Source organism: Arthrobotrys flagrans, assembly GCF_004000055.1.
Source record: "Arthrobotrys flagrans strain CBS H-5679 chromosome Unknown unitig_3, whole genome shotgun sequence".
NCBI lineage: Eukaryota > Fungi > Ascomycota > Orbiliomycetes > Orbiliales > Orbiliaceae > Arthrobotrys > Arthrobotrys flagrans.
In genome coordinates, this window is record NW_027137547.1 from 4,475,983 (window position 1) to 4,500,890 (window position 24,908).

Consider the following 24,908-nt stretch of genomic DNA (forward strand, 5'->3'; position numbering starts at 1 on the left):
TCAATGGTTTCTTCGCATTAATATTCTTCATTTTAGGCAGCATCCCCACGCTCGAGTACTCGCACGAAAGAATTTTCTTTCCTCAGTCCATTTCGCACTGACAGTTATATGTACTAAATGCTATTTCCGATAAATTTTCGACAAGATAAGTGACATTCTTAAGACAAAATCTAGCCAAACTTCAGCGCGCTTGAGATGTCAGAACCGAAGGTCATGCCCCGTTCTCGGACATGACCGTTCTGGGCTTCTTCCGAGTCAAAATGCTGTGCTGATAATCGCACCTGTTATTACCCAACGGTTTCCCGATTTTCTGCTTCCAAGACCCAAACACAGCAGAGCTTCGAGATAAGCTTATCAGCATTTGCTTAATCGCAGTAGCGGTAACTTACAAGTCGCTACCAAGCATCCTGCTGCAGATACATACATAATTAGACAATATAACAGCTTTTCCCTGCACGGACCTTGGAGTAAACTTTCTCATATGATCAATTGACCAGAGACCAGGATGTTGCATTTTAGAAACCTTGGGACCCCAAGCCTCGGAATGGCCGTCTGGACGAATGCATGCATCTCAATTGATCTTGCAACCTGTACATGTAAGTACTTCCCACGATCATGACTAAGGCCTGATCAAACATCCACCAAAAGAGTCGGCCGTTGTTAGTGCTGGTTATTACGCAAGCCTCACGTCTCGGACTATCGAATCAAAATATCACAAAATAAACGCAAATTATAGTGGTCGATAAGTTTCCAAAACTGGAACTAAGTTGCCCTTGTCTCGTATACTAGACGCTACACAGCGCCCCGTAAAATTTAAAGCTAGGGTAGGATATTTTGGTTACTAGATGACTGATCATACCTACCGGCACGGAAGCGTACTAAACTTTTAAAAAAGTATGCATGTCTCCCCATGGGCTAACTTCTTGGCACGTAACATCTTGGGACGAATCGTGGGTAACGTGTACACAAATTGGGTCGGGAATCTGCTAATAAGAAATCACGATATCAACCTAGGATCACGCATTAAATAAGTTCACTTCCGTCGCGAGATATATCAAACCCCCTTGTAAAATTGTGCACCACGTCATCTAAGTTTGAGTCGAAATGTACTACGATCGACAGGCCTAAACTTCGCCCTATCCCCTAGCTTCTCAAGGCCTACCTGCCAGCGTCGCCGCCATAGGGCCATATTTGTAACAAACAAATACCTGTGCGGCAAGTAGAGAGGTGACATAGCCTAGGTGTGGGTGAAACAACCTATGACAAGCAGAGAAAATTGTACATCGATGCTTTATGTATTCTGAAAGCGAATTGACCTGCGTCTCGAAGGATTTGTTTTGTTCCAAATTTAAATTCAAACATTCTTTCCATATCGTATGCGGCAGCGCATAGGCAGCATTGGCAGACTTAGACTCACTATACTAATATATTAAGAATTGACCAATTGGTCGAGGAATCAAGTCCGAGATATCGGCCAAGGTGAGTGGCCGAGGGCCATTCGCCGATAGCAGTTAGGATAATAATATTCAATTTCCCTTTATTCTGAAAGATTTCATATCATCATGCGCGCAATCCAACTATTTAATTTTTTACTGAGTAAATATAAATCGAGCGTGAGAACGACCTAAACCATTAATGTGAGACTTGCAAACGCCGTTGGTGCTGTAGCATGAATTAATCATAATCTACGGAATACATTCTTTCAAAGAAGTTTCAACAAAACAAGTAACTTATTGTTAACTACGGCTAATTAGACCAGACCTGCAGATGTGTAATATAATATAAGTGCAACTGTGTGCAAAGTGCCTACCACACTGCCTGTTGCTTGTAGACCTCGAATAACTTAAGAGTAGTACTAGCGACGTTAGCGATAATTGAAAACATAAAATGCAATCTAGTATAGAAGAGGTAGAGGGACTCTATGCTCTATATTTTTGATTTGTTACCAAGCTAATGATAACATAATTTGAGCACTATTAACCTGTACGTTTTCGAATAAATACAAAACCGAACCGCTATAAACAACTTGAATTATACAATATCGAGTTTTAAATTTTACGTTACAGTAAATGTACTTATATTAGTCTCGTACCCAGACGGTGTGCTTCTCCAAAGGGGTTTTGCGTTTACTTATATACCAAATTTAGATTCGAATCCTGACATCAGGTACTTCTGTACCTTATAGCTGTTGTGTGGATCTTGGAAATGTGGCGTGGTTCGTGGCTGGCTGAGTCTGGATACGCCATTCGACCCTGACCAGAGCTGATGCATCTTGGCCTACGCAATATAGCCAATCGTGCGCACCTGTGCGCACCGAATCCAGCCACCGCCAACAGGTATTGCATGATACATACATTCCTGTTACCAGAAACCATATAAAGCCCCACCCTCCCTATGTGCAAGAAATCCAAGAAAATCATCAGCGACCTTCTAAACTTCAATTCGATCGCACATAGAGCAATTTCTAGAAACTTTATGTTCGTTAACCTCATCGATCCCTTTCAATGCATGTTCTTATGCAGAGTCGCTGATAAGAAACTCAGAACCACAGACTGCACAAACACCTACCATGGGCTTCTTCTACTCTAAATCGTTTGGAGGCAGGCGCGCCGGAGGCGGGTTTACAGCAAGTAAACACGGCGTCCGACCCCACATCCGGTTCGCCATACCCTTCCCATCCAGACCTCCTTTTATTACCGCTGACCGGGAATGAATTATTGCTATTTAGATTCAGAATTTGCGGCTTCAACTGCTTCCGTTAAATCTTTCCTGCTTCCCTGCGAATTCATAAGCCACCCCTCAACTCACAGCTTAAGTTCGGAAGGACTATCTTGTTGATTCTTTTTGCCCTTTGCTGGGCAGTCGTGGCATGACCGTATAGGAGCGATTTTTTGTTTTGTTTTCATCCCAAGTTTCTGTTTCTTTTGCGGTTTCTAGAGAACTGTTCCTAGCTTAAACGGTTGTTTCTTTTCTAAAGGGTTTGGGTTAACGGAATGACCTTTCTTTATGCCTGCTTTGACCCTGTAAACGCCGGGTAATGCATCAGCGTTATAAACGTCAATACGACTGTTTCCTTTTATGGATCGTTACGATTCAATTAATTCTTCAGCAAGGGCTATAGAATACCCCGTTTTTTTTTTCTTCTTTCTTTTCTTCCTTCCTTGCCTTTTTCTTACAGAGTACATTTGACCGTAATGTTCATGCAGCCGTTTAGAACGGTCAGTTAGTCAACCGGAAAACTTTCTGTAAATGGTTTCTGCCGCGAGATAATTAACAGCAGCTCATGACATCGTTTTCTCCCGAATTGCCATTGAATTCCCGTCCTGAACAAGGGTTCCGAATTCTGTAACATTATTAATCCGAAGAAATTACGAATTCTACGTCAAAGTGAAACGCACCGATGTCAAATGGTCAAGATAAACTGGCAAACGATAGAAGGATTGTATTCGGAGACATCACAAATAGCAAAAGTGACACAGACAGCAATGAGCTCTGGAGAGACGAAGTGGGTTCGTGTTGATGAAGCTAATTAGGCAATGCTGGACAATCCCAAGCCGAATACGCTTAATAGCTTCAACTTAAACTGCGCATCGTAACTTTGATCTTCCGTAAATATTCCAATGTCCAAGGCCCGAAAGTACTAGGGCCTGTGGCTTTCCCAGTCTCGCCACACTTTAGCCAAGGGGGTCGGCCTAATGGAAATAAAGCGAGTTCTAGGCCTTCAGGAGCGAATCGACAGGTTCATCCATGCTATCTATGAAACTCCCAGAGATCTTGAGGGTTATTTTCGAGAAAATTCGAAGTCGGGATACCCACGTTTACTTGCCCGAGGCTTCTACGGTCAGATCATATGGTACCGTTTTATAAATTTGTTCGATCGGCCCTTTCTGGGATTCGATCTGAAGATGGTTGATGCAGGCTGCATTGCATTGATAGCTTCCCGAAAATGGGACACAGTGGTGCGGACGGTTCACTTAAGTACCCACCTCGCTGCAGGGTAGTGTGATGAGACTGGCCCGATTTATCGACGGCTTAAGCCTCTCGAAGGCTTAGTGTAAACCTTCAGAGCACTCGGGTGGTTCCTGGCTCGATTGCATGAGCTCTAACAGGTGGTGTCATTAAGTCCAATGTACCCTACAGACACGGCCATAATAATTGCATTTGATATACACAGACGTACACATGTAAGACATAAGAATAGTCAATTCCTCACCGTTGCATTAGTGAGCCCGGGTTATGTTGCGTCAGTCCGACTTTTATTCGTCCATTCGGGTGCTTATGTATCCCGATTGCTATTAATATAGCCCTCGTTAACGTTTTGGTTTCGAGTTATCCGTTCGAGTTTTTTATTTTATTTTTTCACTCATATACTCCATACAATACAATACGGTTTGGCATTATATTTGGCGGTGGTAGCCTTGTGATTGACGACCCTCGTCGGGTCCCCGCTGCTAATGCATCCCAGACCTTTGTACAACTTCCCGTCTCCCTGTTCCCCCCTCAAGCCATGATTGACATTCAACCTCGGATTCATTGCCGCTGTCGACTTACGGCACGGTTCGAAAGGTAATGTGTGTAGAGGATGCTCAAAGTGTGGCTTACTTAATTCCTTTTTCCGTTGTTTTTCCTCTTTTTGCCTGTATTTTCTTTTGGAATTCGATGGGTCCGTTCGATGGCAAATAGTATGTCGTCGTGTGTTCCTACATTGATCAATTGAAGAATAATCCGGTCATGCATACTATAACGGGGATTGTTCTGTTATAGCTTGACAGATATACTTCTTTCTTAAGAACAACGAAGTATAGTGTAGACTAATCCTGCTAGGTATATACTGGTAAGCCACTATAAACGGAGGGCGGAAAGAAGGATAGTCAGGATGGGGAGGATAAGCTGCGTAACGCCAGAGTTAGAGCTTTTTATAGAGAAAAAAACAGGTGACAGTGCTGAGAAGACAGCCATATAAACTGAGGTATCCGACCATGAGGTAGATGCGGGCCATTAGATATTGTCTTTTCGGATACATCCATTCCAAACAGCGCTCTTGTCTCATTGTTTTTCTTTTGTCCCTACTCTTCTCACCCTTCTTAGGAAGTATAGAATTAAACATACTGTGGAAAACGGTCGGACAAATTCATTTGGAGAGATCTCGCACAGACCTTCACAGCGAGTCTACGCTTTCAGTTTCCTGCCATCGAACAGCGTCGCCCGTTTACATCTAACCTACTAGTGCTGTTGCTGCCGAGCCTGTCGTTGGCTGCGAGGTGCAATCGGGCGCTAAGGCTGCCAGGCGTGCGGCGGAGTTTCGTGCATTGAAGCAAGTTGTGCAGAAAGGACGCTACAGCTTTCGACTCCAGACGCGTGCGAGAGTTCAGTAGAGGAGCTGTACTGGTACTGTCAGCCAGATCTCGGTGCGTCCCGTTCAGCACCTGTTCGATCGTAGTGTATTTCCTTACGATCGAAGTTGAGCCCCAGATGTGCCTTTGAAAAAGTTATACACCGTAACCTCCCTGACCATATACTTACAACTTAACTTCATGCTCCAGGCCCGACCTTCGTTCGCCTGGCTAAAGTTCTAGAGCAGCAGACCCAGCCCTGTAGCTCGCGTGACAAGACTGTCGAGTCCAGAGTTTGCTTTGCTGCAAGCAGGCCGTTTCACCTACTTTTTTTTTGTTCCAGCCGCATCTGCCGCTATTCCGCAGGCACAGGTACGTTAGCTCAGCTTCCGTGAGAGCGAAATTGAGCTCCAGCAGTCCTGTTTTTGTCCAAGAAGAACCCCCAGTTCAGCAACCCATTTTTATATTTTCAGGGACACAAAAACTTCGATGATTTTTTAGCTTTAGGGAGTCAACATTTGTTTCGTCCCGCGCTAAAAGGAGTGTACGAAATATGATAGTTCAGTTTCTCCTGCCCAGCGGCCACTCAAACATGGCGCCGAGGTCGATTCTGGTGATAAACCCCAATTCGACGGCTTCGATAACCGATTCTCTAAAGCAAATGCTAGAGCCTCTAGTTCCCGCTGATGTAGGTGTAATTTCCAGACCCCGCGCACTTAAACAAAAAAAAAGACACCGCCTTGCGGCACCTGGAACCCTTATCCCTGCCCGTTAAATCCATTTCTTGTTGGAGCTTTTATATCGAGTGATCCGGGTACTGATATTTGTCATGAACATGTCTTTATGTCTCGATAGACAATCCTATCTTTCTTTACTGGCCCCCCTGCCGCGCCGAAGTCTATCAATGATAACGAAACATCGGCGCGTTCAGCCGATGCTTGTCTCCCGGCACTGATACCTCTGCTTCCACACCACGCGGGCTTTGTCGTCGCCTGTTACTCAGAACATTCCCTCGTGCCGTTATTACGGCAGTACACCAAAAAACCGGTTGTGGGGATTTTCGAGGCGAGCATAACACACGCGCTGTTGCTGAAAGGTACTAGTGGTTGGGGTATCGTTACAACCGGCAAGATTTGGGAAGATCTGCTCAGCATAGGTGTAGGAAACTTCGTTGGCGAAGATGGAAATGGATTCGAGGGCGTGGAAAGTACTGGTTTGAATGCCGATGAGCTACATTCCGTAGGCCACGATGAAGTAAAGAAGAAGATTGGAGACGCAGTCGTCAGACTAATAGGTCGAGGAGATGTTCGAGTTATCTGCTTAGGAGTAAGTTATTCAAGTTCAATATTCAAAACATCCATATACAAAAGACAACAGACGTTTGTTCTGGATACGGTCGTTGGGAACAAGCATATCCATGTCTGCGACGTAAGGATAGAATAAAGTATACTAACGGACTGTTTTTGCTACAATAGTGCGCTGGAATGGCTGGCCTAGACGACGCAGTAACGAAGGCCTTAGAGCCCTTGGGCAAATCGGTATATATAATTGACGGTGTGAAAGCGGGGGTAATGCAGGTGGACAGCTTGATAAGATCTGGGTACGGAGACGAGATATGAATCTTTCTTCATAATGTTCTGTCGGTTTTAAAGTCGGTAGTCCTCTTGATCACCACCAAGTGCGAGCAAGAATATGAGCATGAACAGCTTTCCTTTGGCCATTGGGTGGCCGGTTAAACCTCTCTTTCAATACGTTTCTTATAATGGATTATTATCATTTCAAGCTTGAAACTCGATCTAGGGTTGTCGAGCTCACAAAATGGGCTATCGGGCTAAACAGGAACCAAGGAAATCCTCATTGGGTATAGCGAATCCCAATAATTACTGGTATTATAGTTCCATTCTGCATTTGTGCTCCCTGGGTGCATACTCAAATATGTTGACATTATAAAAGCTCATTCGGACGTTTTTTTGTCATGATCCCGAGCACACTCATGTGTCCGTTGTAAATTATCGGGTGCGGGAGGCCGAATCCACTCGAACTTGTCTTTTTAGAGGATGGCCTTAATTCTCGTTGCAGAATATCGATGAAGCCAGGCCGGGATCAAGGCTCAAGAGACGTCAGGTGCAACTTTACATGTCTGTCGCGGACAAGGAAATCACTGCTTGGATTATCACAAATCCTTGAAGGCACAGGGATCTATCTCTACGAACTAAATTCGGTGGATTCGAATATTTAACAGCCTCTTCTTCCTTCAGCTTCTTCAAATTTGAAATGCATGAAATTCGAATCATAAGCTGACGACTATTGGTAAGTACGTGTATTCTGGGCTGGCGCCAGGGGACACTGATCACAGATTCCGTTGCCTCCATGTCCCGTCATATGCATGATCCATGCTTGTTCAGGGTGTGGGAAAAAGAATCCGATACTGTTGAATATGGCCAAGACAAAAGGCTTCTATTGTGGTGGATGCCGATGCCGTATCTTCTTGCCCCCGCTGACACATCAATATTATTTCATACCTTTGAGAAAGTTGAGTAAATGCGGAGGCTGTGGTTAGAGGGTTCATCAGAAACATTTCCTGTTACAGCTGGTTGAAGGCCAGCTAGTTGTGCGGCATAACGCCCATGATGTTGCGCAGCATTCGGTAAAGTGTTAGCTAACGGCCCTTCATGGCCTGCGCCTGGCGAACATTCCTAACCAAATTCTTCCCACTCGCTTCAACGGCGACCACTTGGGACCCGAACCCGAGGAATGGTCCGTGCTCTGGCCCTATCCATTGATTTCCCATCCGGGATTTCAGCGAATATTCGCGTTCTACGCTTGCCAGACTCACTGCACTATCGCGTTCTTATCTTGAATTGTCTCCGTATTTAGTCTCGTGAGCGTCGTAGGGGTATACATTGAAGCTTGTCGATACTAGCTCGCAATGGGCTCCTGAAGCTTCTGGCTATTCGTCCACTGTAGCTTTTCGGCTTGTTTCCTCAAAAGCCGGGCGGGGTTCCAGTTACAACCCCTTGGAACGTGAACTCCGTAGTGATTTTCAAGCTCTCGGGCTGGATCATGAAACATAACTTGAGGTTAGTTACGTTACGGTGTGTGGTCGTGTGTATTAATATACATATCTGGGTCGGACTCTAGGCTACAAGGTCACCGCGTTATTGCGTTATTGTTAACTTCGCGATTCTCATGCATACGTATAACGTACATGCTTAGAGGTATTGCATCACACTTGGATATTTGGTTAACATTGATACCGAAGCAAGCATTTGTTACTGCCCGGTTGAAAATCGTGAGTATTTCTAAGGTACAGATCGAAGCTAGGGCGAGAATTAGCGGCGCCGGGCCATTGCAGATCGACTTATGTGAACAACTAGACCGAGTGGTCGCAATTTCGAATTCAGGCTTAGTCTGGTGGCCGCATTCGGGCTGTAATTGCAACTACATGAAAACTAAGAGACTGTAGCTCCAGAAGATCTTGAGAATTCGAGAATACTGAACCGGATTTCTAGAATGCATACTATTATCAGCGACGGTCAACCTCAGTTAAGTATACTTACCGAAAACCAAAATGATTTACTAGGCATATTCGATGGCGATTACGTATCCGTAGACACCATCTATATCAATACCTATAACCGTTATGAAAATGTTATGACGTCGAAGTTGGTAGAAACATCGTCGCCCAGATGGCACATTGCAACTGGGATTATATAATCAGAAATCACCGCCAAGGCTCGGCAACCGGCTTACAAAGTTCGACCCTAAGCTCGATCGCCAGTCCAACATCGCTGCAGCCGGATCGCGATCTACCTGTTCGATCGAGATATCATCCACGCCATCCCTGACCTACCAATGACATCCACCATGTCGCCCCTACGCGTTCTTACCCTTGAGAGATGTTTAGGCTGGCACCCCAGCTGACTCTCCTTCGACATCATCAGATTACCGACATATCAACTTGTGCTTGGATAACATATCTATTCTCGACAATGCCTCCTAATGGTTCGGAGCGTAAGGCTGGGCCGGCCACTGGCTCCCTAGCCAAGCGAGCTACCCGTAGTAGTATCAAGAATGAAGTCAGCGACCAGAGCTCTGGACAGGATGTCCACGATGAAGCCGCCGATGAAGTCCCTGCCGTTCCCAAGGAAGAGTCTAACAATGACTGGGAATCTACCCCATATGTCGACACCACCGCAGGTTATGAGGAGATCGTTTTTTCGAGAGTTCTACCTTCCAGGGATGTCCAACGAGCGAGTCAGATCCTACAAAGACAGCACGATACAGTTGCCGCGTAACGAGTTAACATCCGCCTTGCACGACACGGAAGCCTAGCGTCTCAGCCTGGCATCCAAAAAAGCCGTAGCCCACTGGTTCAAATGGGATCTACGGCTTTCCGATAATATAGGCCTACACAGAGCTGCGGAATCTGCGAAAGCTCAAGGGTTACCTTTGATATGTCTCTACATATTCTCCCATCAGGATTTCCACGCTCACTGTGCATCACCTGCGAGAATTGACTTTTGTCTCCGAACCCTTCAAGTTCTCAAGGATGACCTTGCGAAGTTAGATATTCCGTTGTGGGTCGAGGGGGTCACGGATCGAAAGCGTACGCAGAACCACATCCTCGATTGGTGTGATAAATGGGGCGTGGGCGAACTTCGCGCAAATATGTTGTACGAAGTCGATGAGCTGCGCCGTGATGCGAAGCTTGTTAGGGAGGGAGTGAAGAAGGACCTTAGGTTCACTGTACACCATGATACATGTGTCGTCGAACCTATGGTTCTGCGGTCCGGGACAGGGAAAACACATTCGGTCTTTACACGATTCTTCAAATTCTGGGAACCGTATGTTCTTCGGGAACGGGATGCCCAACCGTACTTCCAAATCTTCAACTCTTTTACTCAAAGTGAGAAATTCGACCCAGAGGGAGAATACATTCGTCGTTGGGTTCCCGAACTCAGCAAGCTCAAAGAGAAAGCGATCCACAGTCCCGCTGGTCGACTTTCTCCTGCTGGGTTTAAGAAGCCATCATATCCAGAACCCACAGCCGAGCACAAGGCTGCTAGAGAACGAGCTCTAGAGAGGTACAAAACGGGGCTTGGGAGGAACACCCCTTGAAATACATTATGCGGGTGTTTTCGAACAGCTATGGAACTTTAGAGTCCAGTGTTCTCTTAACTAAGAAAATTTAATGTGTATCCTTCCAGTTGCTCACGACTTCAGGAGTTTGTAGTGTTTATATGCACTGTGACCAACAACCCCAGTGATTTAACCATCCCAAGCTTCCGTCTTGCGATCATGGTTATAGCTCTTTCTAGAGCGAAGGGAAATACCCACAGTGAATGCCTTCCCAGCATCTTCCCGCGCAGATCAAGGCTTTGACAACCTGCTCTTTCGAGAGCTGTGGTTATTTAAGCTTGTTTGCGGCGGGCTAGTACTGGAGAGCTTGTGGTTCAATGGTTTTTCTCTACTTATATATCCTGGGGTAGAACAAGGTATGGTATGCTTTGTCATATCGTTTTTTAAACATCGCTTTCTGATGAGTTGCTCGTATATTTCCCATAGATCCGTGGAGTGCAACACAGATACGGGCGGTACAGGTCCATCCCTTTCGTTCTAACTAACTACTAGGTGGGTACTTGAGTAATTATTGTGGGATTGTGTGTGGTTATTTTGATATAGCAATAACGGCTTCGCAACCAGGGCTTGGAAATCCTAGTCTTGGTGAAAGGCTTCATTATTGACAATTGAACTTTTTGACCCTAGTTGCTTGACTGGTGTCGCGATGGATTGTCGAGTAACCTTGTTAAAATATCCCTTCGGCTGATAAATCGGCTTTGTCCTTGTATATTTTTTTTTTGTTGTAATATTGCTAATGCAGTCGACTGGGAAATGTATATTTATCACTTTCCACGAATGCATGCATGCTGTTGGTTGATCCAATATCGTTGAAAAAAAAGAAGTCCCTCCTGACCATAATTTCCTGTATCTCAGCGGAGACGGGTGAGCGTATACCGTCCCCTATAAAAGAGAAATAAAGAAGCTTTCCTTCAGTGAATAATAGCGCGCTTGGCGGCTCGAGGCATCGTAACAGCGACTTTAACCCGCTATTTCATTCAATTCTCAAGGAATCTTCCAAAATCAAACCTTTGTATCACATCAGTCGAGTTTTCGTAATACGTTCAACAATTCCTCCCACAAATCACGGTTGGCAACTAATTTGTTGTTACTGACCCAGGTTCTGATCCATTCCGTGATACCGAGAACGACGTATTGTGAATCCGTAGCGATAATGACCTTTTCACGCCCTTCACCCGGTTTTGTACCATACTTTCGGTGATACCAAACCCGGTATTGCAAGGCAGCGATGACAGCGCGAAGTTCAGCTCGGTTTGAGGTTTGCCGGCTGGTTAGTCCACTCGGGCCGGTAGTTTTTTCACCTGATGCCTTTCCCCCAGCTGGTCGATAGTAGAATGCACAGCCGGTTATCCCCGCCATTGTTTGAGCACGCTCTGTCGGTATAGGTCAAAATATGCTTGTCATTGGTTTCGCTTCTAAAGTGTTGGTGAGGGACATCAAGTGAACGGTAGGCAGTCGCTGCCATGTGGAATTTTATGCATGTGCCTGGTCGCCAAGTATAAGTGGTACGTCTCGAGCGGTGAACTCGACGAGTGAGTTTTTTGGGCCCCTTAGCTTAGCTTAGAGCTTCACTAACGAGTTTAATTATATAGACCAAGATAAGCACCTTGAACCTTGGGAGGTTCAGCATTCTGGGCATGTGCGAGCCAGGATGGATAGATAAAAAAGCTTTTATATACATGCACCGAACTATACTGGATGGTTCTCTTTTCCCAATATATATCATGAGAAAGCTAAGGTTAGATAATATAAACATCTTCGTAATAGGTAAAAGGTAAGATTGGAGTGTTTTTTATGGACGCTTCCAACATCCAAGAAACAGAGAGAGAGAGACAAGACAGTCAAAGAATGCCCAATAACGCCTGTAGCTACCGCCATTCAAAACAAATTACAAAAACCTCCTCTCGTTTTTTTCCCGAATTTTGACGTAAAAGACCATATAAACCTCCCCAGAGAAGAGGAAAGGAGAGACGGGGACTGGGAAAGGGAAATGAAAAAGTTCATTATATATCGAAGAAACTCGTATCACCCATTAGCTTGTGCGGTTCGTTTAAAAGAACCCACCCCACCTTCCTTGTATTCTCCCGCCAGCTTCTGGATCCGTTTGGGCCTTCTTGCTCTTCTCCAAGGCCATCAAACTATCCATCTTTTGTAGAGCGAGCTCAAGCAGTTGTTTTCTCTGCTGGAGATCGACGTGCTTCCTGATCTTGGGGTCCTCTCTAGCGAAGGCTTCAATCTGAGCCTGTGACAGATGGCGGCCTAGTCGGAGATCGAGCTCTCGGGGGAACTATCGATAAAATGTCAATACCATAGCATAAGAGACCATTGCGGGGAAACGTACATTATAATAAAATTCCGATAAGAGCTCGACGTTCAAGAAGAGTACGGCAGTAGATGTTAACTTCTCGGCGACTACATCCATAAAGATCTCTGGACACGAGTATTTATTATCTTTGGTAGCACATCCTTTGCTCTTGACCGCCAGCATTCTCATCTTGATGATGTCAGCTCGGTCACGCAGGAAGATGCCCTCACGTCCTATTGAATAAATTTCGTTAGCAGGTGTATTGACTGGAGATCTGTTACGGACCGAGTCTGGATATTTACCCTTCTCCAACATTGCCTGACTGAATCCCAGCGCCTCTGTTCCCTCCTGCATCTCCGGCGCCTTTCCACTCCTGATCTTATCCACAAAAGCCATCGCACTGCTCAATTTCTTTCCACCAATTTGATCTCTCAACCGCTTATACGAATCCTCACATGCCTTCAACTCGTCTTTCAGCAATCTCTGTGCATTTTCCCGACTATTTGACCACTCTCTGTCATCGACTTCAATTTCAAACTTATAAGGCTTAATGCAATTTTCCACTTGGTCCGAAGTGGCGTAAAATCTTTCATTCAAGATCTGGTTCGTTGAATCTTGAATCGCCTTCTTCGCAAACGGATGATTTCGGAATGTAGAGCTTTCAATCAACTGATCCATCTGCGTAGACAACGAGTTGGCAACGACGTTTGTTGCTAACCTTCCAATTCCCAACTTTGTGAGTGCGCTAGAAGATCCATCCAGCTTCCGGTGCCAATACAACTCGTCTGGTTCTATCTTGGCTAACTCGGATAGGGGATGCTCGTCCAAACGGGCCTTCTTAAGATCCGACAGCGGCTTGTTCCAGTATCGCTGCGCCAAGATGTCGAGAACTCTCTGGTCGAGTTCTTGCTTTAGTAGCATTCGAACTTGTGGACGGCCGAAGAGCTCAGTAAATTCCTTGAACGAGTGCTTGAACGAGTCGAGAGACTCGGCAAGGTAAGTTTCTGCGGTGAGGGGACGGTCGTTATATTGGACCTTGAACTCATAACTAGCTTCCTCCAATTCTTGGTGGATTGCATCCGATGTGCCTTGTAGAGCCTGTGCCATGGTGGCTTCGAGCACTTCCATGAGTTTCCGACGAAGCGAGTATGTGCCGACAGTAACACCGGATTCTCCGGCAAACTGTGGGTGCTGGCCAAAGTAGGCATTTTCATTCTTGGTAATAGCGTTGAGGACGTTAACTTGCCGGCTGAAGAGGCCACTAGAATGTGGAACTTTACAGACCACACCAACATATCCTAAGCGGAGGGGGTAGTTCTTGTCCCTAAGGATATTGGAACCGCGGTCGGGATCTACGAGATCCATCTTGGTAATTACGCCAATTGTTCGTTCGCCACGAGGGTCTACTCTTCGGCTCGCGCGAAGGGCAGTGGAGTTGGCGAGATCGACATCGGCGGCAGAGACGGCGAGGATGACATTCGGAGGTTGGATATACTTGTCGCACAGTTGGAAGATTTTAGCTTTGAGTTCGTCGGGTTGGTCGAGGGCTGAGAGTTGGATGTATCCAGGCAGATCTATGAGCGAGAGGTCCGGGACATTCTTAGAGTAGATAGTAAGTCGGATAGGGTCATCGGATACGCAATCCTTCTCGGGAACAGCCAAGTTGAGATCCGTCAGCGTTCGTTGTATATGAGAGAAATCAGTGATTTTGCCCAAGTTGAGAGTCGGGAATTCGCCATATTCCACAGGAGAATCAGGCGTATTAACCAGTGTTAACTCAATTGGACGTCTTGTAACCATGTTGGCTCCCTTCGGTAAGAACTCATGTCCCACGATTGCTTCCAAGACTGAGCTCTTGCCGGAACTCTGAGAACCAATGACCACGATCGATGGTAGTGTTAGAGCACCGGTTTGGCCAACCTTCTGAAGAATCGTCCGAATCTCGATCATTTTGCGGGTGAGAACCATCATCTGATCATCTCTCGCAGACTGTTTGTCATCCCCCCCACCAGAATATCCTAGCACGGCGGCGGTAGCAGCTGCAGTTTGCGCAAAATGCTTCTTCGTATCCGGATCCTCGTCCTCCGGCCTCTTTCCTCCTGCCCCTTCACCCGATCCTTCTCCGCCACCAGTTCCAGCTCCCGACCCAGACATTGCCTGATTCACCGACTCCTGCATCTTTGCAAACCAACCCGGCGTCTCCATCCCTTTGATCGAACTCACGGCACCACCGAAAGCCTCCTTCCCAGAGTTGAAAAAACCCGACGCCATTTCCTTCCCATCATTGAGCACCCCTAACGTCCAGTTCCCCGCCTGATGTACCTGATAGTTGACATACGCAAGTCCAGCAACAGTAGCCCCTCCAAATGCCGCAGGTATACGCACAAACTTCAGAAACAGCCTTGGTAGCGATCTTTGGAAGCTTATCAGCCGGACGGCGGGGACCTGGGTTATAGAACGAAAACGCTGGGCGGGGAGATATTCATGTCGTAACCGGGGGAAAGCTTGGTTCCGTAGGAGACCGGCAGCATTTGTACGTGTAGCAAGGAGACTGTATGGTCGTGAAGAAAGTCGGAGAGCCTGTGTAAGGCGAATGTCGGTTCTAAGCTGTGAGCCCGCGGCTCGTGAGGCAAGAAGTCGCCCGCTCATGGTTAGGAGAATTGCGACGAGAGTTATTTATTGTGACTGCATGAAGTGTTCGTTATATGTTAACTGAGGGTATCTGTGGGTTATTATTGAGACGTATGCTCTCGGTACAAGCAGTATTTTATTTTAGTTGAAGAAGTGAAGGCGTGGTGGGGTGTGTAGATGCAATTTTTGAAGGTCGAAAGCCAAGTCGAGGTTGATTGGATATCATGTCTGTAAGCTGTCGTTCACTGACTGGCACTGATGTGTTGGCGGCCGGACCCCGTGGTCTCCGGTCGGATATTCGGGAATACTCAGGGCAAAACCCCCGGGATTACATAAGGTGTCCCCGGTGAGAGTGCACCTCGTCAAAGGCGCGACCAACCTAACTGTTGGTTGACGTAACTGGGGGTGCTGTGACCACTACTAACTACCACCACCATCATGACATCTAGCCTTCTGCCGACAACCGCAGACGAATCGATTACTTGACGACAGCCGCCAGCCGATATCCAGCAAGCATTATCTACATTTGCAATCGACGAGAGTCCTTTGCGCCATTATCCGGAGTGATTGCGCCGATATAGGATAAGATCGCGTGATCCAACGGCCGACTCATCCCATTCGCCGTCCCTTGGGGGCTTTTTATTAGACTCCAGAAATTCAATTCTGTGCTTCGATTTGAAGCTTGACTTCTCGTTCGGTTCTAGAGGTCGACTAGTACGAGATCTAGGACAAGATGGTGGGTTACTTATTATCTAATACATTGGTCATAACTTAGTAGGGAGACAGAGCTAACCCAACCGTGATGGCTATGTAGTGTCGCTTTTTGATATATAAGGGCAGGCAGGAGATTCTCCTCGCCCACCTTATCCTCAATCCCACCCATTCCATCCTCACACAATCTTATGACTCCAGACTACGGCTCGACAAAAGAAGACCTCACAATGGTGATGGGTTCGGAATTGGATACTACACCTCCCCGGAACTGGGTAGCGAGCCATGTATCTTCACATCCACGACTCCAGCATGGAATTGCACGAACCTCACAAGACTCGCCGAAAAGACGACCTCCTCGCTAGTATTCGCTCATGTCAGAGCTACTACCACCGGTCAACTCTCGGAAAGCAATTGCCATCCTTTCAAATACAACAGTATAATGTTTATGCACAACGGAAACATTGCTTGTTTCCAGAAGATCAAGCGTAACATCGTGTTAGATATCGAAGAGAGGTTCTTCCTCGTTGTGGAAGGAAGCACAGATAGCGAATGGGTATGCATGATCTTCTTATCACACACACTTCCAGTTTTTACAAATACTAAATATATCACACTTCCAGGCATTCGCGCTCTTCCTGGACTCCCTTACCAGAGTCGGTGTCGACCCAGCTACAACTCCACCTAACGGCTTCGGTCATCAAATCCTCCGTCAAGCTATGCTTTCCACAATCAACCGTCTCAACGAATTCTGCCGTGCGGCTGACATCACCGAACCATCTCTTCTCAACTTTGCCGCCACGGACGGCCATTCCGTCGTCTGCACCCGTTACATCAGCTCCCGCACCGACGAAGCCGCAAGCCTGTATTTCAGCTCCGGTACTCGCTTCCACGAGTACAAAACCGGAGGGTTTTATCGTATGGAACGACATGACCGCGGACAGGATTTAATCATGGTCGCGAGTGAGCCGTTGACATTTGAACGTGGTGATTGGGTTACCGTGCCGACGAACTCGATTTTGTCGGTGAATAAGCAGACGGTGTTGATTCATCCGATCATCGATGAGTTTTATCAGAGTGATCCGAGTTATTCCAGGAGTACGCAATTGGCGGAGTCGAAAGGACTTGTGGGTGTTGGGCCGGCAGACCAACAGGCAGAGGCGGAGGAAGTGCTATCTAGTAGTAGTCTAGAGGAAGAGCCTATAGTGGTGCTGAGGGCTGAGCAGACGGCCTCCTGAGGCTGTTTCTACCGGTGCTGGGATACGAAAACTTGGGGGTCGGAAATAGGGCAAGGGTGGTAACGAATTGTCGTTTTGAGGAGTTCTGGCGAAGGATATAGACTGACACATTTGATTTCTACTACATCGCATCCTACGCATCATATTCACTATCTTTACATTCTTTCTTGCCTGCAATCTTTCATTATTCATCATATCTATACAATTGCCAACTACCATACTTAATAACCAGCGCCAGGCCGAATGTTTTAAAACACTACTCCAAACACCTAAACATTCCTGTCCCAAACTCCTCAGCAATACACCCACCTTCCCTCTGCACCCCATCCTCATCGACTTCACTTAACAGCCCCTTAACAAACCTCTTAACCCCTTCCATCTCCACCCCACTAACCTTCACCAGCAAAAACCCTCTGACCGATGACGCCGCCCACAGAACCCCATTATCCCTCGCTTCGACTTCGATTCTATTATGCCTTCTCGAATCATCATCCGTATCCCACCTCTTCTGGCCAATACGTGGTTCATTCGCATATCTAGTTTTGATATACCCTATTAACCTCGTAAATGGCTTTCCACGAATCACCGCCGTTGCAAATATTGTTTGCGAATCTTGCCGTTCTCGTAACGTTTCGTCGCCGCATAACATTTCCCCGTCGAGGATCATGGCGTCTCTTAATAATAATCTCCCCCTTACGCTTTCACCACCAGCACTCCCACCGTCGACAGCATCAATATTTTTAACCCCAAAAAACTCATTCCTACTCTCAAATCTCTTGAGACTCCAGTGTTCATCTCTGGCCGCTCGTCCTTCTGTAACCCAATCTAGAACGACAATAGACGAAGTATCGTTTACGGTATCTTCGAGTTCGAATATTTGATGTTGGACGTAGTTGCTTTCGGCGAACGGTTGGACTGGGTCTGGGAGGAGGAGGAATGAAGCGCCGGGTTGGATGCGGACCGTCATTCGCTGGATCGTGGGGGGTGAGGATGGGGTTTTTTGTTTGAAGATTTTGGTGCTACCTGTGAGGAGGAGGAGGTGGAGGTTATTGTGCAGTTAGCGTATTTGTCTTGGGATTTTATGTATTTAGCATCTTAATTTTTGTAGATATTCGAAATGCGACTCCACCAAGCTCCAGGTTAATTGCGCACGCGACATCAAAAAGTTCAATTTCCATTACATAACCAAAACCACCACATCTCAAAACCCTCAAAGTATTCAATACCAAGAGCCTTCTATAAAATCAAAATCATAATAATTAAACACCCACCCTGCGTCTGCAAACACAACCTTCCCCCCCTTTCAACCACAACCCTCAAATTCACCTCATCCCCCGAAACAAGCCCCCCACCGTAACTCAGCACGAACACCGTCAACGATTTCGCCCATTGCGACGGCGCAGGCGAGATTAGTTTTAACGGGTACTTGTAGTTTAACCGGTGCAACGTAAGTTTTGATGGCGGGAGGACTCGCACGTGGATTAGACCGTCGCCGGCGGGAATGGAGGATTGTGATGGTGGTGTAGATGCCGTGGTGGTGTTGGATTCCATGGCGGGGTTTCTAATTTTTAAACTTGGGTTCGGCGGGAAGGTTTATATTCAGGAACATGGCAAGGGCTTTCTTTGTGTGACCGATGGGCCAACACAAAGCGCGGCTCACCGGATCGTGGATTGTTGGATTTTGAGGTGGAAATTGATACTGAGTAAGAGAATGTATCACAATATCCTCACGATTGGGTTCAAAGGGATGTCTATTTCGGGCTTAGTCGCTATGGGTGTTTAATGCAAACTCCATTTATCTGGGTTATAAAGGGATAGAGGGAAACAAAAAAGAAAAATATCATATCCGTCGAATCTCCACCCTCGCACGATTATATATCCTATGCTTCAACGTGAAGTCAGGATCGGGTGGGGGTACAACATTTTCTTCTTCTAGGATCTTTGTTGGAGGCTCTATGGTCATAAATGCATATGTCCCCGACGCCCTCGTCGTACTCATGAAACCCGGGTTAATAGTAACGACTCCGTTAACAACCTATCACAGGACAGCGTTAGCAAGACTTGTTCTTTACAAAACCGACACCTATCGCTAGCCCCCTCTCGGGCAACATACCTTAACAGTTCCAGGTAGTTTACTGGGAAGTATCAGCACGTCTGGCTTGATATTTCTCGGGAAGTCACACAATCGCATCCATTGTAAATCTATCGGAGTGGTATATCCGACCTGCGAGGCCTCGGGAGCAGGGAACAAAGGATAAAAGTGGCTCGATGAGATGACGTAGCTAGCCAATCTGTGGAATGTATTCGTTTCAATTCCCTTGCCCGTGGCTTTGACTTCTTGCATGTTTAGGTGGAAAAGAATATCGGCACTGGAGATTCCGAATTGTATTTCGTTGAGGGCGATCATGCATGGATTTGTGAGTAATTGTACGTTCTGGATTAAATGTTAGCTTTTTTTTTTTTTTTGACGTTATGGTCGTATACGAGGATGGAGGCGTACCGCTTGTAACCCCAATAGCTTCCTCTGGAAACGATCCTGCGGAAACGACACATGTTTGGAAACGGCATCCCTCGTACTGGGTACCAAAAGAACCATACTCTTCGTGATTCTATTCAGTTGCGATGTAATTTTTTCTTTGAACAGATCTTCTAGGACGTATCCTGAGAAATTGTTCATATCGACGGGGAAATCCCCGAGTTTGACCTTCGGGTGCTCGGTGTCGATAAACGGGCCCGACAAGAATACTACGTCTGGTTCGGTCGCTACAATCTTGTCGACCAGCTCTGTCAGTCCCTCAAAGTCTAGGTTGTCATCCGTGGTATACGGTCCAGCCGCAATGAAGACATTGAAGTTCCCGGCAGCGAGTTTTCGAAGTTCCTCCTCCATCTCCTCGGGTTTCGAGCCTGCGCCGTAGTACGTTGGCGGATCTAACACCGACTTGACAATTAATTTATCGCCCGTCGGGTTTATCGCTTTGAAAGCGACAGACATCCCAGGATAGAACGCATAGCCTTTGAGCGCACTAAGGTCCAGCCTAACTCTTCCTCCATTGCCACCTCCTCTGGATGCTTCGAGCAATAAACTCGCCTCGTTACTCCTCTTCTGCGAGTCCATGACGTCCGTGGCAATTCTCCCCACCACGACGACTTCTTCGGGTAGCTTTGAGCAGGGGTTGCAGAATAAATCGTTTGGTATGTTGTGCTCATCCTGAATCGCTGCTGCGTATTCCTCAATTCGATCGTCGAGGACTTGAGAGCCCATTGTGAGTTTTTGGTACATGGGCTTGTATTGAAATTTATGCGGATTGATCAAGGCCGCGAATTGTACTCGAGACTGGTAGCCGGGGTAGTCCGGGAGTGGTAGCTGGGGTATTTCTATACTGGGATTGTAGACCTCCATAACCTTGCCGGGATCCGGGCGACTGTGGAAGGGTATTGAACTATTTATCTATGAGTTAGCTAGATGGAAGCCGTCAGGTACCGGAAAGTTAACGTACGCCACCGCTCCAGGGGTTCTGAATCCCGGTCCAGGACCGACTGGCGAGGATCCAACGGCCAGTTTGCTCGTCCTTTCAGCGAGTGGTGTTTCGTAGCCGGCCTTTTCGAATTTACGTTTTGCTGCACTGGGTCCTGACGACCTGGGAGTAGCAGGCGTCAAGCCGTCCAACCTATTTCGAATCCCTATCAGTATATCTATTATACCACACCCTCCTCTCCAAGTAAAGTCCAGCTGACGGCAAGGCCATACATATTAAAGACATCGCCAGCATTCTTCGCAGTCCTCTGTGGCCCTCTCGCCGCCGGAGCCTGTGCAGACTTCGACTTGACCCTCATTTCGATTTCAAATTGGTCGCGCGCATCATCCTTGAAGGCAGTAATATTCTTCAAGTTGAGCTTGATATCTTCGCCCATTTTCAGACAGTATTCTTCCCATTTGAAGAAAAGCTCTTCGGCATCGATATTGTATATCCGCAACATGTTTTGCAGCTCGACCATGACTTCATCGGGGAGTTCGCCGAACTTTTCGGCGAGGTCTTCCGGGGAGGACATTTTGGTAGCTTATCGGTGGGGTCCTTGGCCCGTAGACAGATTTCAAGGGTGTTTCGGGGCAGATTTGATATATCGTTACGCTCGTGGTGTCTATGATCAATTACATTAGTAATCTTGCGCAATGCCATATGGAAAGTCGGACTCACCTATAGGTACTTGGGGTCCTCAAAGTTGGTAGTTTCGTGGAGTTTGCGAGCTTGAAGCTGTCGAGAAAGCTCCCTTGTCGGCCTGCACAAACGCGTTTCTGATAAAAAGCCGTCGCCAATTGAACGTTCGCCGCGTCGACCAAAGTTACAATTCATTCAACCACGCGAACCTGCACGAACACCATCACCACATTGGCTGCTACTAATCCGACTATAACGATAAGTTTCAGATCCGATTACCAAGAACTTCAAAAATAGCATCAAGCCAGTCAATTCCCGGCAACTGATTCAATGCAGTCGACAAATTTTAAATCTCGGGTCCGCCGGCCGCTTTCAGGCCGGAAAACCCCTTGGACAAGCTTACCTTCTTGCAGCAGACCCACATAATGCTAACGAGCGAACGAAAGGGATGAGGCTGTCTCTCTTGGAATAATATAAACCTGTCCTTCGTCCTGTTCGACCTCATCTTCATCTTCACCTACCATATTACATCACCATCATCGCCATTGCCACTCAATATAAGGACATCGAAGAAACCACCAACAATGTCGACAGCAGCCGTCATAGCTTCCATCCCAGAGGAAGCTCCGGAGACAATGGACGAGAAAACCACTCTCGACGACGCTCCAGCTGCAGCTGCACAAGCTACCTACACAACCGCAGAATCCGAACCGACAGCCACCAAAACCACCGCCTACGGCACTCCGGCTGCGTCTGCCACCATCCCACCACCACCGGAGCTTACCCCCGAACAAACAGCCAAATACGCCGAACTCCTCGAACAATGCAAAACAATCACCACCGTTGCCGTTTCTACTGCCAAAAACGCAGAGAAAGTCCCGCTGACGGATACCGACCGCATCTTTATGACCAAAGAATGCCTTCTCCGTTACCTTCGTGCCACGAAATGGGTTGTAGCAGATGCTAAGAAGCGTATCGAAGCTACTTTGACCTGGAGACGTGAGTGGGGTGTCGAATCTCATACTCCAGAGTACATTGAAATCGAGAATGAGACTGGAAAACAAGTTGTCTTTGGGTTCGATAATGAATCTAGACCTTGCTTGTACCTCAACCCTTCCAAGCAGAATACCGAGAAGAGTGATCGTCAGATCCAGCATTTGACGTTTATGCTGGAAAGGGTGCTGGAGATTGCACCCCCGGGGGTTGAAACGCTGGCATTGCTCATTGACTTCAAGAGCGCGAGCGCCGGTCAGAATGCCACACCGTCACAGGGGAAACAGGTTATGAGTATCCTACAGAATCACTACCCGGAGAGATTGGGAAGGGCGTTGGTCGTTAACAGTACGTTGCAATACAATAAATCCCACCTTTGTTACATTTTATCACTAACATGGGTTCTTTTTAATCGTATAGTCCCCTGGTGGGCCAAGGCTTTCCTTAACGTCATCTGGCCATTCATCGATCCCATCACTCGACCGAAACTCAAATTCAACGAAGACATGTCGCTTCACGTGCCAAAGTCGCATTTGTTGAAGGAATTCAAAGGTGACATCGATTTTACCTATAACCATGCTGCCTACTGGCCCAATTTCATTAAGCTGTGCCAGGAGAAGAGAAGGCAATACGAAGAGAGATGGAAGGCCGGTGGAAGCCAGATCGGCGAGAGTGAATTTTATTTAAAGGGCGGAGAGAAGTCGAGGCCACTTGCTACAGAAACTGCTCCTGCCCCCGGGCCTTCGGTAGAGCAGGTCACTGAGGAGATACAAAAGGTGACCGTTTAGATGAAGTTTTACGTAAATCAATATGATGGTGGCGGCATTATCCTTTTTTTTCTTTCCCTTTCTTGTTGTACAGACATCATAGACGGTTATAATACAACGGCTTTCTCGAACGCAATATGCAATCGCTATGCAGTTTCTCTACGTAATACACCATATCTTCTAACGGAGATCGCAAGATTTTTTAAATTCCACGCCCTAAACGCCAATATAAAGCCCGAACTTTCAAAGACCTTCATCCCTTCTAAAACGGCTTCGCAACCTTCCTCTCCTCCACCACCCCCGTCCTCGTACTCTTCATCTCCCTCCAATTGATCGGATACATCGGATCCCCCATCTCCGAATCCGCCATGATAACCCCGAGTTCATTACTCGCCGTGCTCAAATAATAATTACTCTGATCCCCCAAACTGATAACCCTAGCTCTGACGATATCCCCCGGTCTGAAACTATTAAAAATCTTGACTTTATCGACCTCCGTAAGTCGAACATCTTGAACTCGGATTACCCCCTGGAACTCATCGCCGCAGATGTGGTTGTTTACGATGAAAATCGAGGCTGTCGCCTGACGAGAGTTGATGCGGGTTATGCGGCACAGGACCGTGGAGGAGACTTCGGGGAGTAATGTGGCGTTGGTTTCTTCGTCGGTCGTGAGGACGGGTTTTTGGACGGAGATCGTGGGGGGTGTGGTGGTGGTAGCGGTAGATGTGGATGTGGTGGCCTGAGGACTCGTAACCACCTGCCCGACAAGAGAGGCGACGATTTGACCGTTGAAGGTATGAACACCTGGGCCGGGGATATAGGCGCTCACGGGGCCCAGAGGCTGGCCGGGGACGACGAGGGAGGTCATAATGATGTTATGTTGGTGATTATCGACGGGAGCATGTTATGTCGTGACGGGGTAATTTTTTTTTTTTGTTGGTGGTCGTGTCGCAAAAGAGCTTTGAATTCGACAGCTGGAATTGGATGGTCATTTTGGAGCCCTCTTTTGGGAAGGCGACCACGGAGCTTTATTTGGACAGCTTGTGCAACGCAAATACTTGCTATTTCACGATATCATATTTGATTGTAAAAGCACGTTGGTATCGATATCGATTGTGAAGTCTAGAATAAGTTCGGGTCTGGAACTATGTTATGTTATACAGTGGTCTTGTATGTCATGAACTTGGTACGTATACAACATTCTACGAGGGGCGAAAATAAGGCATCTAGACGCAAGGAGCACTCCTCCCCTTCGAAGAAAATTTATTATTCCAAATTTATCTCGCCGCGTGTCCCATCCCTTTCCATCTTTGGATATCTGAGAGGGGTTCCCGTGAAAAAGGGTAACCAAAAAAAAAAAAAAAAAGGGAAGAGAGGTGTATCGTACATCATCAAGTTAAAAGATGTAAAATAGAATGAAAATGGAGAAGAGGAAAAGAAAAAAAATAGCAAGAGTAAACGGAGACAGGGTGCATGCTGAAGAATGTTATTAAGAAAGGCTATACGAAGATAAGCACAAATGGAAATCAAAAAGGTAAAAGAAAATATGCAGATGGCGAGATGCTCTGTACAAGGCCGAAAAAGACATAGGGAAGCAACAACCGAGCACAAAAAATAGGGTTGAAGGGAGA

General features: G+C 46.8%; 10 protein-coding genes across 11 annotated transcripts; 5 read left to right on the forward strand and 5 right to left on the reverse strand.

The window, feature by feature from the left end:
- Positions 1–1,887: 1,887 nt before the first annotated feature.
- Positions 1,888–2,838, forward strand: DFL_002682 (uncharacterized protein; the record flags this gene model as incomplete). Its single annotated transcript, XM_067631504.1, has 4 exons — positions 1,888–1,908; positions 2,469–2,477; positions 2,544–2,658; positions 2,729–2,838. 4 exons carry the CDS (start codon positions 1,888–1,890, stop codon positions 2,836–2,838), a joined length of 255 nt encoding a protein of 84 aa, XP_067494043.1.
- A 2,141-nt stretch (positions 2,839–4,979) lies between these two features.
- DFL_002683 (uncharacterized protein) lies at positions 4,980–6,952 on the forward strand (the record flags this gene model as incomplete). Of its 2 annotated transcripts, XM_067631506.1 has the most annotated exons (7): positions 4,980–4,984; positions 5,228–5,289; positions 5,355–5,408; positions 5,544–5,705; positions 5,894–6,021; positions 6,189–6,659; positions 6,809–6,952. In XM_067631506.1, the coding sequence occupies 7 exons, from the start codon at positions 4,980–4,982 to the stop codon at positions 6,950–6,952; spliced, it is 1,026 nt and encodes a 341-aa protein (XP_067494045.1). The 2 variants fall into 2 exon arrangements, with proteins under 2 accessions (XP_067494045.1, XP_067494044.1); XM_067631505.1 differs by lacking the exons at positions 4,980–4,984; positions 5,228–5,289; positions 5,355–5,408; positions 5,544–5,705 and having other exon boundaries at positions 5,926–6,021.
- A 2,373-nt stretch (positions 6,953–9,325) lies between these two features.
- Positions 9,326–10,956, forward strand: DFL_002684 (uncharacterized protein; the record flags this gene model as incomplete). Its single annotated transcript, XM_067631507.1, has 4 exons — positions 9,326–9,627; positions 9,752–10,420; positions 10,826–10,831; positions 10,902–10,956. 4 exons carry the CDS (start codon positions 9,326–9,328, stop codon positions 10,954–10,956), a joined length of 1,032 nt encoding a protein of 343 aa, XP_067494046.1.
- A 539-nt stretch (positions 10,957–11,495) lies between these two features.
- On the reverse strand, positions 11,496–11,834 carry DFL_002685 (uncharacterized protein; the record flags this gene model as incomplete). Its single annotated transcript, XM_067631508.1, has 1 exon — positions 11,496–11,834. The coding sequence occupies one exon, from the start codon at positions 11,832–11,834 to the stop codon at positions 11,496–11,498; it is 339 nt and encodes a 112-aa protein (XP_067494047.1).
- Positions 11,835–12,525: 691 nt separating this feature from the next.
- DFL_002686 (uncharacterized protein) lies at positions 12,526–15,429 on the reverse strand (the record flags this gene model as incomplete). The annotated part of the gene is made up of 3 exons (XM_067631509.1): positions 12,526–12,762; positions 12,817–13,013; positions 13,083–15,429. 3 exons carry the CDS (start codon positions 15,427–15,429, stop codon positions 12,526–12,528), a joined length of 2,781 nt encoding a protein of 926 aa, XP_067494048.1.
- Positions 15,430–16,144: 715 nt separating this feature from the next.
- DFL_002687 (Nucleophile aminohydrolase) lies at positions 16,145–17,360 on the forward strand (the record flags this gene model as incomplete). The annotated part of the gene is made up of 3 exons (XM_067631510.1): positions 16,145–16,147; positions 16,226–16,678; positions 16,746–17,360. The coding sequence occupies 3 exons, from the start codon at positions 16,145–16,147 to the stop codon at positions 17,358–17,360; spliced, it is 1,071 nt and encodes a 356-aa protein (XP_067494049.1).
- Positions 17,361–17,616: 256 nt separating this feature from the next.
- On the reverse strand, positions 17,617–18,911 carry DFL_002688 (uncharacterized protein; the record flags this gene model as incomplete). The annotated part of the gene is made up of 2 exons (XM_067631511.1): positions 17,617–18,383; positions 18,632–18,911. 2 exons carry the CDS (start codon positions 18,909–18,911, stop codon positions 17,617–17,619), a joined length of 1,047 nt encoding a protein of 348 aa, XP_067494050.1.
- Positions 18,912–19,200: 289 nt separating this feature from the next.
- On the reverse strand, positions 19,201–21,941 carry DFL_002689 (uncharacterized protein; the record flags this gene model as incomplete). The annotated part of the gene is made up of 8 exons (XM_067631512.1): positions 19,201–19,395; positions 19,474–19,794; positions 19,861–20,800; positions 20,858–21,028; positions 21,109–21,394; positions 21,490–21,500; positions 21,557–21,654; positions 21,921–21,941. The coding sequence occupies 8 exons, from the start codon at positions 21,939–21,941 to the stop codon at positions 19,201–19,203; spliced, it is 2,043 nt and encodes a 680-aa protein (XP_067494051.1).
- Positions 21,942–22,101: 160 nt separating this feature from the next.
- Positions 22,102–23,298, forward strand: DFL_002690 (uncharacterized protein; the record flags this gene model as incomplete). Its single annotated transcript, XM_067631514.1, has 2 exons — positions 22,102–22,858; positions 22,931–23,298. 2 exons carry the CDS (start codon positions 22,102–22,104, stop codon positions 23,296–23,298), a joined length of 1,125 nt encoding a protein of 374 aa, XP_067494052.1.
- Positions 23,299–23,539: 241 nt separating this feature from the next.
- Positions 23,540–24,145, reverse strand: DFL_002691 (uncharacterized protein; the record flags this gene model as incomplete). Its single annotated transcript, XM_067631515.1, has 1 exon — positions 23,540–24,145. One exon carries the CDS (start codon positions 24,143–24,145, stop codon positions 23,540–23,542), a length of 606 nt encoding a protein of 201 aa, XP_067494053.1.
- Between the last annotated feature and the right edge of the window lie 763 nt (positions 24,146–24,908).